General features: G+C 40.5%; 1 protein-coding gene across 3 annotated transcripts in view; it reads right to left on the bottom strand.

Annotated features, from left to right (window-relative positions):
* The window catches only part of STAB2 (stabilin 2), a 162,866-nt gene that overhangs the window by 85,092 nt on the left and 61,735 nt on the right, over positions 1 to 16,039 (bottom strand). For all 3 annotated transcript variants that reach the window (XM_072655757.1, XM_072655758.1, XM_072655759.1), the window contains 4 exons: positions 10,614 to 10,661; positions 8,717 to 8,853; positions 7,699 to 7,813; positions 6,379 to 6,456 (listed from right to left, as the gene is read on the bottom strand). In XM_072655757.1, coding sequence (XP_072511858.1) covers positions 6,379 to 6,456; positions 7,699 to 7,813; positions 8,717 to 8,853; positions 10,614 to 10,661 — 378 coding nt within the window. The remainder of the gene's footprint in view (positions 1 to 6,378; positions 6,457 to 7,698; positions 7,814 to 8,716; positions 8,854 to 10,613; positions 10,662 to 16,039) is intronic.

Raw genomic sequence — 16,039 nt, 5'->3', positions numbered from 1 at the left:
TTTCCCACAGAACCCATTTCAATGCTGATCAATCTAGTCTTGGGAAATAGACCAGGGAATTGATATTTCTCTTGCTACTACAATTTGAGTTCATTCTTGTTATGAAAAAAACCCCAATAATCCATTACAGATTTTGTTATTAAATGGCCCCTAATTCTTCTAGTCTAGGGGAGAAGAACTTGTGGCCTCAAGGCCATCTGTAGCTTTCTAGATCCTCAAGTGTGATCCTTTGGCTGAATAAAAAAAATCCATTGGATTTAGCCAAAGGGTCTCACTTGAGGACCTAGAAGGTCATAGGTTCCCCACCCCTGTTGTAGTCCAATGGTTTTTATCTTTATTGTGTCTTGGATCTCTTTAGCAATCTGGTGATGCTCATAGACCCCTTCCCTGAACCATGCTTTTAAATAACTGAAGGGAATGCTAAATTTCATTTTGAGGGAAGTGAAAACAAAGATGTAATTTTTTTCTCATTCAAATTCAGAAATGTCCCAGATACCTATCAAGGCTAAGAAGTTCTGCTCTAAGTGAAGCCTTTTTGAATCATCTTGACTCTTCATGACTCCCTCTCAAACTGTCTTGGAATGGTCAATTTCTTATTTACTTGTATTTGATCTCTTTATATTAATTCTACTTAGAGGGATACTTGTTGTAAGCTCCTTGTTTAATTTATTGCCTTTCAATTGTCAGGGCCCAGTACAATGTGTGGCACATGATTGGTGCTTCATAATTACTTGGGGCTAAATACTTAATAAATACTGCGTGATTGGTTCTTTGAGATATGACTCATTTCAATAAATTTAAACTAAGTTTACTCTAATTAAGCACTATCTGACATTGAAGTTGTCTGAGATCATGTGGTCATAGATCTAGACTTGGAAGGGACCCTCTCATTTTCAGGTGAGAAAAGTAAGTTCCAGTGAAGTGACTTAGGATCATAGAGTTGTTGATCTAGAGATGGAAGGATCCTCTAAAGCCATCTACTCCAATGTCCTCATTTTATATCCAAGGTCCCACAGTAATAGCAGAGTCAGAATAGGAGGCTAGGCCCTTGGATTTCCAATGCCAGGTTCTTTCTATTTCCTCAGGCTGCCTCTCATGAGAACCTCAGAGGATGGGGAGGATTCAGCAAGACTCATTATGCCCTGGTTGCCTGTGTGTGTGTATACACACATAAATGTATATATGTTCATGTATGTATAAATATATGTATATACACAAATATAGATGCACAAATTTTATATATAAACATATACAGGAGAGAGAGGGAGAGGGAGAGAGGGAGAGAGGGAGAGGCAGAGATGGAGAGAGGGAGAGAGGGAAAGGGAGAGGGAGAGAGGGAAAGGGAGAGGGAGAGGGACAGGGAGAGGGATAGGTAGAGGGAGAGGGAGAAGGAGAGGGAGAGAGGGAGAGGGAGAGGGGGAGAGAGAGAGAGAGAAAGAGAGAAAGAGAGAGAGAGAGAGGGAGGGACAGGGAGAGGGAGAGGGGGAGAGACAGAGGGGCACTCTAGTGTTTGCTGTTAGTGTTTGACCAGCTGTTCAAAGATGGCCCTACTTCTAATTCTGCTTCTATCAAAGATGGCTCTGAATCCCAATGGTCAATGTGGAGAAGAAAAGACTCAGGGTCCATGGTCGCCTTTTGTAAGTACTTAAAAGGGTCTCATATGGAGGAGGGATCCACCTCACTGTACTTAATTCTAGATGGCAGAATGAGGCTCAATGGGTGGAAGTCACAGAAAGGTAGATCCTAGCTCAAAACAAGAAAGCACTTTCCAATTAATATGAGCTGTCCAAAATGGAATAGGATGCTTTGGGAGATACTGTTTCTCCTCACTGGTGGTGATCAGGAAGAAACAAGATGATCATCTGTTGGGGATACTATGGAGTGGACTCTTGCTATGTAAGCCAATCAGTCAACAAATATTTTTATATGCTTACTAATTGCCAGGAATTGGAGCACTGGACATACAAAAAAGGCAAAATCAGGCCCTGCCCTCAGAGAGTTCATAGTCTAATAGGGCAGATAACATGCAGACAACTAGCTCCATACATGATATACAGGGAAGATGGAATGTAATCTCAGAGTGTAAAGCCCCTCTTAAATTCATAGGATCATAAATTTAGAGCTGAAAGGTACCATAGAGGTACCCTAATTTCACTCCCTTCCTTTTTATGATGAAGAAACTGAGACCCAAGGAAATGGTCACAGAGATACTGGATGGACTGAGATTCCTTTCAGCCTTGAGAGGTTGTGCTTGTGGGATAAAAGGCTGAGAATGTGGAGGGTGTGAAAATTAGGGATCACAGGATCAAGGAGAAGTCTCTGTTTCTGCAGTATTTTTTTAAAGGCTGAATCAGAAAGGAAAAAAAAATCTAATATAAGGAATGAGGTTTTACAGTATATTCAAGCCTAGACTCTGCATGGATTGTGGAAATGATGAGTCACCTGCTGAACAATGTTAGGAAGTTTAGTGCCAATCTGGTACAAAGGCTCATCTGTGCAACAGAATGTTTCAGGAATTCTGAAAAATAGTTTCTATTTCCTAAGTTGACAACAGATGACTTTTCCTGTAATCTCTAGATAAAAGAGAGCAGTAAGCGAAGTTATCAGGTATCTAATTATAGTTAAAATGATGATAACTAATTAATTTTTTCCCCTTAATGCCTTTCTCTCTCCATCCCTCTCCTGTCCCCTCCAAGTCGTGGATGTAATTTAGGTCCTATTTCCAGTTTTAAATCAAACTCAAATACTGCAGCTGTTATTTGATACTTAGGTGACCTTGAGTAAATCTCTTTCTTTCTTATTACCTATTTGATAGATGTTTCCTTATCTGGAAAAATGAGGAAGTTGGACTATATGACCTCAGAGGTCCCTCACATCTCTGAATCTCTAATCCTGGGGTCCTAAAACACTCAAACACAAATTCTTGGTGGACTGGAAAGGATGCCAGATTTGGAATCAGAGAGCCTGTATTGGAATCCAAGTTCTACCATATGCCACCTGTGTGACCCTGGGCAAGTTTCTTACTTGTAAAAAAGAGGAGGTTGGATCAGATGCCTTTTAAGGCTCTTCCTAGCCTTAAACCTAGAGGTCCAAAGAACTTAAATTCCATTTCCACAAATCTTAATTCTTTCCTATTGCTCATTCCTCTCCAGGTTGTATGTATGACTCTATCCAATTTTGTCCACAATGTCCCAGGGTTCTCTCCATCCTGGAAGCTTTTTCCAGCCCTGGACTTCACATGCTGGGAGTGCCATACCTTTTCCTCCTTCTGATTGGCTGGTTCCTCACAGAACTTCCATTTTAAGGAGGACAGCTATGGCTGATTCCTCTCTAGGCTGTGCTCCTGACTGTCTCCCTCCTCCCAGACTTTCCCTCACTTAAGTGAGAACCTGAAAAGGCCTTAGCCTAAAAGGGCCAGGCTCTCCCATTGCATCCTGGGTCTTCTCTAGTCATTCTGATCTATATCTGGCCACTGCACCTAGATGGCTCTGGAAGACACAGTGAGGCTGGTGACTTTGCATAGCCCTTCTTCACTCAAATCCAACTCAACTGCAAGTCATGTCATCATTCCTTGATGTAATGGTCCTCTTGGAGAACAAGGACAAACACAACAACAGAATCTACTTGAGGGCAAGGACTGTCTTTGTTTTGGATTGTATTTTGTTCCGAGCTCTTAGCACCAGGCCTGGCACACAGTAGGTACTCAACAAAAGCTTGTTGACTTCAATTAACATGCCTTTTAATCATTCAAAACAAAGCCTTAGTAGACAATAAAAATCTTATCCATTTTTCTGTCTGGTTCTCCTTTTCTGATGTGGAGAAGGGAGAAAACTATATCTCTACCTTTCCTCCCTCTTTTTTTACTTGAATTGAACTTATGATACAAATACACAGGATGTTGTTAGAGTTGTATAGACATCAAGATTATCAAGTTCTTTATTTGCACTTTTCCTCACTTTTTAAAAAAATCAAACTGGTGATTTCATTGGTACAGTGGGCCTCTAGGGAAGAACAACCTCTACCAAAATGCTTTGAAACACGTTTCACAATGGATAAAGCACCAGGTCTGGAGTTCAAATCTGACCTCAGACTCACCCTATCTGTGTGACCCTGGACAAGTCCCTTAAGCTCTGTTTGTCTCAGTGTTCTTGACTATGAAATAGGGATAATCACACTTGCCTTCCAGGGTTGTTGTGAGGGGCAAATGAGTTATACACACTAACTGTTATTGTTGCAGTTATTATAATTACTATGATGGTTTTAGAGACTTGCCAGGGCATTGAGAGGCCAAGCAACTTACCCAGAGTTACAAAGTCAGTCTGTGTCAGGGGTGGGACTTGAATCCAGTCCTGACTCTGAGGTCAGCTCTCTATCCGCTCACACAGTGCTTGGCACACAGTAGGCTCTTTGAAGTGACTGAGTTGACTGACTTTTTGAAAGCATCCATATCTGTGACCCACAAATAACCTTGGATAACTTCTCTAAGCCTTGATTTCCTTGTCAGTTAAATTTGGATTAAATTACCACTAAGGTTCCTTCTGGGCAGCTAGGTGGAATCGTAGTGCATAGAGCACTGGAGTCAGAAAGACTCATCTTCCTCAGTTCAAATCTGGCCTCAGACACAGTCTATCTGTGTGAACCTGGGCAAGTCACTTCAACCTATTTACCTCAGATTTCTCATCTGTCAAATGGGCTGGAAAAGAAAATGGCAAACCCTTTCAGTATCTCTGCCAAGAAAACCTCAAATGGGGTCAGAGAGTCACACAAGACTGAGAAACAACTGAACAACAAGGTCCCTTCTAGATTTGAATCTATGTTCCTATGATCCTCTTACAAAAAAAAAAAAAAATTGGCTTCAGAGAAACCCGGGGAGACTCACAAGAACTGATGCAGGGAGAGGTGGGCAGAACTACGAGAACCATTTCTATGATAACAATGTGAAGACAACAATTTGGAAAGATTCCACAATTCTGATTAACTCAATGACTAACCATGGTTTCAGAGGACCGATGATGAAGTCTGCTATTTCTTGACAAAGAAGAGAGAAATTTAAGATTCATTATGAGACATACGTTTTTTGGACTTGGCTGAGGTGGGAATATAATTTGCTTGCGTATGAGTATATATACACATATACGTACATTTTTATATATGTATATACATATTTATATATGTACATATATGTATATATATGCTATAAAAGCTTTTCATTTCTTTTAAATCAGAAGGCTGTGATGAGTGGTGGGAGGGAGAAAAATAGATGTTTAAAAATAAATAAAATGAGAAAAACTAAAGGATGAAGCACAATAGTTTTATTTTTGGATTTAGATTAATGAAAAATGTCTTTAAATGGAAAAAAAGGGATGCAGGTGAATGCAGGGTGCTGCAGGGGAAATAGCATTGTCTCTAGAGTCAGAGGATCTAGGTTTAAATCTGGAGCTTACCATGTGTGTGACCTTGGACAAATCATTTCCTCTCTCTGGACCTCCAATTTTCTCCTCTGTAAAATGAGGGGGTTGGACTATATGACTTTTGGGGTACCTTCCAGGTCTGTACTTATGAGCCTATAAATTAGTGATGTCAAACTCAAATAGAAATGATCCCTGACAGCCCTACATTGACTTAGAAAATCACAAATTAACAACATCTATGTTGTATTTTTGGTTCTTTTGTTAAGCATTTCCCAATGATATTTTAATCTAGTTCCTGCAGCCCTATCTACCTCACTCCCCCAGTAGATGGCCACCTTTGTTTCCCTGGCCCTATAAAATGATGAGGTTAGACTAAGTTAGCTTCTGAGGTACCTTCCAGCTAGGAGAGAAAGGGGAGGGAACAAGCATTTATTAAACCCCTACTATGTGCCAGGCTTCTTGCTAAGAAAATATCACCTTGCTTGATCCTCACAATAATCCTGGGAAGCAGGTGCTATTATTAGCTCTATTTCATAGTTGAGGAAACTGAGGCAGACAGAGACTAAATGACTTGTTTGCCCACAGTCACATAGCCAGTGGGAATCTGAGGCCAGTCTTGAACCCAGGTCTTCCTTACTCCAGGCTCAATGCTCTACCCACTTAGCTACCTATGGACCCTATGATTTTGTGGTCAGAGGCAAGTATCATTAAGTGGAAAGAATACGTGACTGAGACTCAGCAGACCACAATTTTAACCTAGGTCTGCTTCTAAGTAGCTATGTGACCTTGGGCAAGTTGCTTCCCCTTCTGTGTCTCCATTTTTCTATTCTCTAAAACAAGGGGGTTGGTTTCAAAGGTTCCTTTCCAGATCTGGAGTTCTAAAGGATTCCCCACTGGGAAATCCTGTTTAGGAGAAATGTGAGAAAGAGATGAAGGATCAAACCCTGGCTTCACTGCAAATCAATACCTTGTCAATGACATGGATGACACCATTTGTAGCCGCATTGTCACTGTCCACGATATTGGCTCCTTCAATGGTGATATTCTGGAACAAAAACAAGAGTAGTAAAGTGGGTTAGAGGGGACAGGTTCTCTGGGTTTGTGGCTACTACTGGGACAGGGGGGAATTAGAGCCAGCGGAGGGTTCCCAGGCAACTTATCTAGCAATCCTGCCCATTTCTTTGTGAAAGAGGGGAGGAGTAAGGATGGAGGCATATGGGATAACAGAAGTAGGATTGTCAAGCAACTCAGAAGTCATCAAGTCCAAATCCCCCCTCCATCCGCCATTTAACAGAGAGGGAAACTCAGGCTAAGAAAGATGAAATGACTGGTCCAAGGGTACGCAGGATACAGCATCTATGCCAGGTCAAAAACAGCAACAGAGCCTCTTCTTTATTCATGACTTCTTTTCTCTCTTCATGTCCAATTGTTATCACCTTGTCCCAGAAATTCCCAATGAGAATACGAGAGTGTTGAATTTGGAAGCACAGAACTTGTGTTTGAATCTCAGCTCTGCCACTTAATACATGTGTGATTAATCACTTAACTTCTCAGGGCTTGTTTCCTCATCTTTAAAATGAGGGGCTGGGCTAGATGACCTTCATTTAAAATCCATTTGGGTTCAACCTATAAGCCTATGACCTGATGTAGCCTTTATTTCTCCAGCTTGGGAGCTCCCTCTATAAATACATTATCCACAACAGAGTGTACACATAACTTTGAGGTCAGATCTTGCCTCGGATACATCATAGTTAAGTGACTTTGGACAAGAGACTTTATTTCTTAGACACTCCAAGAAACTGTCTAAGACTTCAGGCATAGATGAGTGGTCTACCTGATTGGCAAAGGGAGTTTCCTGATAAGGAAACTGATGACATTCATAAATCCAGATTGAAACAAATAAAAAAAACTCATGGAGAGGAGAGAGTAAAAAATTCCATTTTGTAGATGGAGTTTTCTGAGTATAGCATGAATAGTTGGCTAGCAAGCCATCAGACTTTGGTTTCCCCATCTGTAAAATAAGGATTTGGACTAGATGTCTCTCAGGATCCATTTCAGCTCATGTATATGATCCTATAATCTGCAACAGGAAATCAATCAATAAACATTTATCAATCAATTTCTGTGTGCCAGGGACACGTGCCTGCTGAGCTCTAGGAATACAAAGAATTGAACTCAACTTCTGCTCTCAAAAGGCTTACATTTTAGTGAAGGAGACAATAGGTACATACACAATACATGCAGGGAAATACAAGAAAATAGAAGATTTTTTTTGAAACTTTCTTACCCCATTCACTTTAGCTAAATGAAGAAAATTTCCTTGCAAAGATGTTGCAAGCATGTCAGAAGAAGACAGAATCTGGAGGTCTGAGGTTCTGTAGGTGCCCACCAGGGCATGGTACCTAAAACCAAAAGTCACAAGGGTGAGGTCTAAAGACAACACTGGCATTTAAAAATTCCCAACCTGATATCTTGTGCAGGAGAAGGGGCACAAAGGAAGCTACTGAGAGATGTGAGACTAGAAGAAAATACAGACTGGTCTTGGGGTGAGAAATGATGGATAGCCCATGTGCTCCATTGGCATATCATGGGATATTTTGTCAAACTGAAGGGGAAGATGTTAGAAGAAGGCTCACCCACCCATTGGATGGATCCTCTGGAGAGGATGTGTGTGAAAACATAGACATGGACCGTGGAATTATGGATCTAGAGAAAGAAGGAATATGAGAAGCTACAGAAAAAGTTATAGGATCATAGATTTGGAGCAGGAAAGGACCTCAGAGGTCACCTAGTCTAACCACTTTCATTTTACAGATAAGGAAATTGAGGTCAGAAAGATTAAGTGACTTGTCCAAAATTACACAAGAAGTAAATGTCAGAGGTGGGACTGAACCTATGTGCTCTGACTCCATATTCAGTATCATGCCACAGTAGATGAGAAGGCATGGATGGGCTGTGATCTCATACAGTTATAGGATCATAGATCTACAACTGAGAACCACTTCCAAGGCTGTCTGGTCTTCATTTTACAGATAAAGAAACTGAGGTCCAGGGGTTAAATGACTTGCCCAAGTCACATGTCAAAGGTAGGAATCCCAGCTCCTCCAATTACTGCCTTAAATAATTATTGAAGGGCCTGCCCAAACTAATGAGATCCCAGGTTTATCAAAGAATGTCTTGTAGAACTACTAACCCTAGTGGTTAAGTGCCATGTGGAGGTAATGGCTTCACTCTTCGAGATCTGTCCATAGCCTACAATCAATGGATGTCATTTAGTCTAGGAGCTAAACATGAGCTGGACTTACTTGATTAGGGTTGGAATGTTGTTTTTTGACAACCAGAAGGTCTTCTCATCCTGGTCCATATCCTTGATGGCTTGTTGGGAAGGGACCAGGATTGTAAGATTGGAAGCATCTGCTAGCATTGCTTGTGAAGAGGACTCCTAAACCACAGTCAGAGCAAGAGAACATGGGTTCCACATCATGAGACCAGAGACTACAAGCAGAGCTAGCTATGTGGTTTGGGGCTGTGGGCTATAAGTCTTGAATCCTTCGGGAACTCTCTCCAGGGGAATCTTGGGATTGGGTGGTAAGGTTCCTTGGGTTGTGGTTGGCAGGGAGATGGGGGTCATTTGGAGTAGTTAGTGAGCCCTGATTGGTTTTTTTTCTGGGAAGGGCTCTGGGATAGTAGTCAGCAATTTTATATAAGAATGTAAAGAGCATTTTGTTTGCTTGTTTTGTGCACCTAGGAGAGTTCCTGGCCCATTTTACTTGGGTGGATGGGTTGGGATGAGGCATCACTGGGATTTCATTGGTGTAGAGAATGCTGTGTAACGACATTTCCTCTATCAATGCACATGGCCCCTTGCTCTGTCCATGACTTATTGTCTTGGAGCGTTCTCTGGGGGTCACTGAGAGATTAAACAGCCTGCCCAGAGTCACAGTTAGTATGTGTGTAAGGCATATTGGATTGGAAATTCCTGTTCAGATTTATAATATTGTATAAAAAAATTGGGCATGCCATAAGTTGATTACTGCCAAAATACAAATTATCCCTAGGAAGGTCACATGTGAAGTAAGCTGTCATGTAGATGTTAGAATAAATAAGGACAAGAATGCAGTTCTTGGTAGTGGAGTGGGAGAGAAAGAGGATCTTGGGAGCCTGGGGGATGGCAAGGACCTGGAAGACTAAAGACAAACTTGGCCTACTTTTTAAATTTGCCTGATGTTGGCTTCATATACTCTTTTGACTGGGACCAGGATGACCAGGCTGTAATAAAATTAAGTCATCTGGAGAAATGACTCAGGATATTTTCCATACCAAGGAGAAGGGTTTAATGTTACCACACAGCTAGAACTTATTGGGAAGGCTCAAAAGACAAAGAACCTTTCCAGAACAAAGAAAATGCATGAAAAACCCCATATTTATTATGTACTGACTAGAGAAGGGAATACTCATTTATTAAGTGCCAGGTACTGAACTAATGACTTTATTATCTCATTTGATCCTTGCAACACCCCTGGTATTATTATCCCATTTTATAGGAAACTGAAGCTGAGAGACATCAGGTGACTTGTCTAGGGTCACAAAACTTATAAATGTCTGAGGCTGGATTTGAGCCCATAGTCTTTCTTACTAGAGATCCGGTGCTCTACCTGCTGTGCCACTTAGCTACCTCCCCACCCCGAGCCCCTGCGAGTCCTGTGCTCCATTCCTGAGTGCTTTTCCTCCTCATCTCTTCCTCTTGGAACCTCTAGCCTCCTTCAGGGGTGAATGCAAGTGCTACTCCTTGCAAGAGATCTTTCCTTATCTCTCCAATTTTTCCTTCTGCTTCCCTTTCTGGAATTAAGCTCCTTGAGGTCAGGGACTGTTTTTCGCATTTCTCTTTGTGTCCTTATTGCCAACTACAGTGCCTGGCACATCCTAGGTGTTTAAAAAAGCTTGATTAGTTGAATTGAATTCTGAGAGTTACAGACACGAGTCTCGAAAGCCAAAGGCAGGGTGTCTTTGCTTCTTATGTCTAGTTGGTGTCCTTCTTTGTAGGCCTTCATCACTGGAAGGAAAGGGACCTAAGAAACTAACAACAGCTTATCCTGAAGGGCTCAGTTGTCAAAGCTCCATCCCTTTTCACCAGTGGAATTTAATTTCCACAAGACTGTACATGTTACCCAATAACTCCAAAGTTCAAATAAATATACTTACATTCACCCATTGGTTAAACATGGTGGCTTCTGACAGAAGGGACAGTTCCTGATTGATGTGAATGTGAATGAAAGTGGGTGAGAATGAGAGAGAGGGAGAAAGAGAGAGAGGGAGAGGGAAAGATGGAGTGAAAGGGAGAAGAAAAGAAAGGGGGAGGGGAGAGGATCGGGAGAGACAAAAGGAGAGGGGGAGAGGGAGAGAGAGAGAGAGGGAGGGAAGGAGGAAGGGAGGGAGAGAGAGAGAAAGGGGGAAGGAAGGAGGAGAGAAGGAGAGGGGGAGTGGGGAGAGATAAGGAAGGGAGGGGAAGGGAGGCAGTCAAGGGCAGTGGAAGGAGGAAGGGAAAAGAAAGGAAGAAAAAAAAGGTGGGGAAAAGAGAGAGATGCCAGAAAGGAGGGTGGAAATAAAAAAGAAAGAGAGAATACACAAGAAAAAGACCAATTAGAACCCTCATCACAGTATATTTCTAATTTAGCACATTTTCAACTTTGCAGGCTCCGAGCTCATGCCTGCCAGTCTCTCTGATGGAGACATTAATGAGTTCATTAGCTATTAGACAATAAGCACATAGCCAGAATTGCTCATTATCTTAAGTCTTGGCAGACTTTATGATTCCAAAGACTGGTGAAGAAATAATCCCATGAGCAAAGTCAGAGGGAATCACTGAAATAACTCTCATGCCAACTCAGGCACTCTGTGCTTTTCTGAGTCAGCCTCCTCTGACCCTCCTCTCCTCATCCATCCCCATCTTGCTCCTCCCAGCAACAAACAAGATCTCCCTCCCTTCTTGAATTCTGATAGCATTTTCTTTGGGCTATATTTATCACGTTCTGATGTGCATTAAAGGCATTTGTGCATTACTTTGTCTGCTCCTGTAAAGTAACAGCTTCTTTAAGGTAAAAAAAAATTATAAAATAAAAAGAAATAAAATTTAATATAAATATAAGTAATAAAATATAACAAATATAAATGTGTCAATAATAAAAATTAATATAACTTGATAAATATATTACCCATGTTACATTAAATATACCAGATAGATAAAATACAATTTATTATAATATTTAATATGAAATAATATTAATTGGTGCTGATTTACATTGGGAGACAAAGTTCTTCTCCAAGAACTCCCTTTGCTGATGAAAGACAGGTATAAAAAAACCTTATTAATAAATAGCATCATTAAAAAAATTCTAGACCTCTTTCAATTTCATACCATCCAGAATGTCTCCCTGGGATATTCAAGTGGAAATATCTATGTCTGTCCCTACATAAGAATTTTTGTTCTTTTTGGTTGCTTCAGTCATGGCTGATTCTCCTTGACCCCATCTGGGATTTTCTTGATGAAGATACTGGAGTTGTTTGCCATTTCCTTCTCCAGCTCTTTTTACATGAAGAAACTGAGGCAAACAGGGTGACGTGATGCCCAGGGTCACATAGCTAATAAGTGTCTGAAGCCAAATTTGAATTCAGGAAGATGAATCTCCCTAACTTCAGGCCTGGAGCACTATCCACTTTGCCACTAGCCATGTACATCTCAATTTGCCTTACATTAGTCTGTGTTGTTCCAAAACGTCTTAATTTTAAAACTGCAACAAGACTTTTGGGACACTATGTATGTATCTCTGTATGTATACATTATACAACACACACATTACATATATAATTTAGATATTATTTGATATTTCTATAAGGGGTTCTTAATCTGGGGACAAAAACAAAAAAAAATTTGAATAACCATATTTCAAAATAATTGGTTTCCCTTGTGTTTCATTTTATGTATTTAAAAGCAGTGTTCTGAGAAAGGCTTTACAGGTTTTACTGGATTTCCTAAGGGGTCCAGAACACTGAGAACTCCTGACATGTTATTTTCTGATGGAGAATTTCCCACAAGGGAATGAATCTACTAATGTTGTCTACTAATGCAGCACCTTTTCTGTAACTTTGGGTCTTGGAGAGGTGCCTGGCACACTAGACCTTAAAAGACTTACCCAAGGTCCTACAGTCAGGATGGGTCAAGGTCAGGACTTGAACTCTGGTTTATCTGACTCTAAGCCAGATCTTTGTCTACTATGCCAGACTGACTCTTGTAAGTAATATTATTGTGTATGATACGTATATGAAGAGAAAGGCAGGGTGGAACAATGGATAGAGAGCAGACTTCAGAGTGTGGGCTGTAAGTTCCTTGAGGGTAGGAATTGTCTCATTTTTCTCTTTGTATCCCCAGTGCCTAATAGTACCTGGCATGAGGTCCTGGCATGAGCCAGTCATCTAATACATCTTTGTTCCTTGACTATAATCTGGGAGGATTGTAATCTGGGAGGTTAAGGCTGAATACATACAGTACATATATTTGAGATTCATCTGTATAGTGGGGATAATTTAGTCTTTTGAGTATATGAGATCTTCAAGGGAACATATAGTGGAAGAAAGCAGACAACTGAGAATTCCCATTGGAGAGTATCCACATTTAGTAGGTAAAGATATGGGAATGGAGTTAGGAAAGGCAGAGAAGGAGGAGTCAGAAAGATAGGAAAAGAACTGGGATAACATCACATCAAAGAAATCAAGCCAAGAGAGAATTCCATGGTGATCAGAAATATCCAATATAGAAAAGAACTCAAGAAAAATGAAGATGCAAGTTGACCTATTGAATCTGGGATTCTCTACCTCATTGGTGACTTTGTGGGTGTTTTGAACATAGTAAAAATGGAAGAAGTGAAACCAAAATGGCTCAGTGCCTGGTGAGTAAATAGAGACTCCCATGAACTTAGATAGGAAGCCAAGAACTAGGCTGCAAGGTTCAGTGAAGACTTTTTAATTTTTAAAGTATAGGGAGGATTTGACCTCTCTGCCGTATGAGAGACACCAGCTCCCTTCTTAAAATTCTACTGAGGCTGATTTCTCTATGGAGTGGGGTTTCTTCCCAATTATTCCAAGTATTAGCTAGTAGGCATGCCTGATATCTTCTGACTGATTGCCTAGGTAGGTAACTGCCCAATTGATTCTTCCTATGGCTCATCCCAAATTGAAGGGCATTCTTTTGAGGAATATGAAGGTATGAATGTAGAGGTTGCTTGTGACAAATCTGACTTACCAAGCACACAGACCCTGTTTGTTTTCTAGGATAAGGTACTATTATCCAATTGGTAAAACTGAATTGATTGTGAATGGAATCATTTTAAAGCCAGCTCATCTAGAAAATAGTCTTATTATGGTAATAGGCAGGGGATGATGGAGAGAAAGGATTTTGTCAAGGGGATTTGAGAGGAGAGAGGCTTTAAAAGCTGGTGTCTCTGGCAGCCCCAGAGGAGTTCTTTGTGATGCATGAACATTCATCATGCACCCACGATGGGAAACTCACAGTTTGACGCACTTGAAAAGATAATAGAATTTTGGATCCTTTGTAACCCTTAGAGCTCATCTAGTCTAGGTTTCCTTCAAGACTCTGCTCAGATGTTATCTTCTGCTGGAGACCTTTTGTGATCCCTTCCTCTCTGATGCTACCTTCCAATTACTTGGCATGTATCTTGGATGTACTGATTTATGTAGATGTCTCTCATTTGAAAGTAAGACCCTCAAAGAATTGGAAACAAAGTTCATAGATAGCTATCTTTTGGGGAATGACTAAGCAAATTGTGCTTATGTTGTGAAAAATGATCAATGTGATGAATACAGAGAAGCATGAGAAGATTCATATGAACTGACGCACAATGAAGGAAACAGAGCCAGGAAAACAACAGACATAATGACAACAATGTAAATGAAAAGAACTATCAAAACAATAAAAATTGAACGTTGCAACATTAGAAAGAATAAATTTGGCCCCAAGGAGGAGACAGGAGAAAACATTCCCCTCCCTAAACCTTACTGAATGTGGGGAGTTCATTGCATATAAATACCACAGCTTTTTTAAATGTATGGATTAGTTTTGTTTAATTTATTTTCTCTTCTTTAAAAATAAATCCTTTTTTATTGGGTATGCTTCTTTGGAAGGAAATAGGGAAGGGGTGCAAGGGGAAATTAAATGATGGAAAAAGAAAAGGTCTAAATAAAAATCTTTTTTTTAAAAGAAGCATAAGCTACTTGAGGGTGGGGACCTTTTGCTTTTTCTTTGTGTCCCCAAGGGCTTGGCAAAGTGTCCTTTAGCATACATTACTAAATGCTTGTGGATTGGCTGATTGATTTGGTAGATGAAGAAATTAAAGACCAGAGAAGTTAAGTGAATTGGCCCTATGGCAAATAGTAAGTTAGTGGCAGAGCCAGCACTCGAATCCAAATTCTGTAGCTGCTGTCAGGTATTCTTTCACATTGAATCTCAAGTTTCTTTCAAAACTTCAAAGCTCAAACATCTTCTACTAAAAATCACCTTCTATATAAAAGTTAATCTATTGGAACCTCTCCTTTCCTATCATTTTGTATTTTTTTTGGATGGGGAGGGGAATGTGCTTAAATTTGTACACATGGTCTTCCTGATAGAATGTAAACTCCATGAAGAGAGGGACCAGTCTTTGTATCCTCAGATCCTAGCACAGTGTCTGACACTTAGGATAAGTTTGTGGATTGACTTTTGATATGCCAAGCTGGAGGGGGCAGTTCGGTGTAGTGGAAAGAATGGTAGATTTGAAATGGGAAGACTTCAGTTCAAATCCTAGCTCCATTGCAAACGAACCTAGTAACCTTGGGAAAAAAAATCACTTTTCTAGGTCTCAGTTTACTCATCTGTAAAATAAGGAGGGTAGAATAGATGATCTATATGGTCCTTTCTAAAGGTAATCCAATGAGCCAATACCTCATAAAAATTAAGCCAAAAGAGGGTAGCTAGGAAGTGCAATTGATAAGAATATTGGTCATGGAGTCAGGAGGACCTGAATTCAAATCCAGATACTTACTAGCTATGTGACCCTAGACAAGTCACTTAACCCCAAATGCCTCAAAAAAAAAGTTAAGCCAAAAAAAAGGAAACCTGCCAAAGACCCAGAGAAAATAAAGAAAACTCAGCTACATTGTGTAAACAACCAATATGATATTTTAGCCAAACACAGATGCCAGATCTATTGACACATTTAAAAGACAAGAGTTGGGTGTTTGGGGCAGAATTCAGTCTTAGGCTCATGGATCTAGAGCTACATGAGAACTCAGAAGCCATAAAGTCCAACACTCTCACTTTACAGAAGAGGAAATGGAGACCCAGAGAGGAATCCTAGCACCAATCTGCATATTTGTAGATCAATTAGCAAACATTTATGAAGTTTGTGTCATGTGTCAGGTATTGTGCTAGGCATTAGATGAAGAAAATGATGCCCACGGGAGAAAATGTCTCCCAGGTCTCTTAACTCCCAGGTCAGTGCACTTCCTGGCCGCCTCCTCTCCCATTCCTCCAAAGAGTTCCCCCCTTCTGGTGTGCTAAGAGGTTAATACTAGAGTCT

The sequence above is a fragment of the Notamacropus eugenii genome, chromosome 3 (assembly GCF_028372415.1).
Source record: "Notamacropus eugenii isolate mMacEug1 chromosome 3, mMacEug1.pri_v2, whole genome shotgun sequence".
Classification (NCBI taxonomy): Eukaryota; Metazoa; Chordata; class Mammalia; order Diprotodontia; family Macropodidae; genus Notamacropus; species Notamacropus eugenii.
The sequence above is the reverse complement of the archived record's forward strand: the minus strand, read 5'-3'. Positions and strand labels throughout refer to the sequence as shown.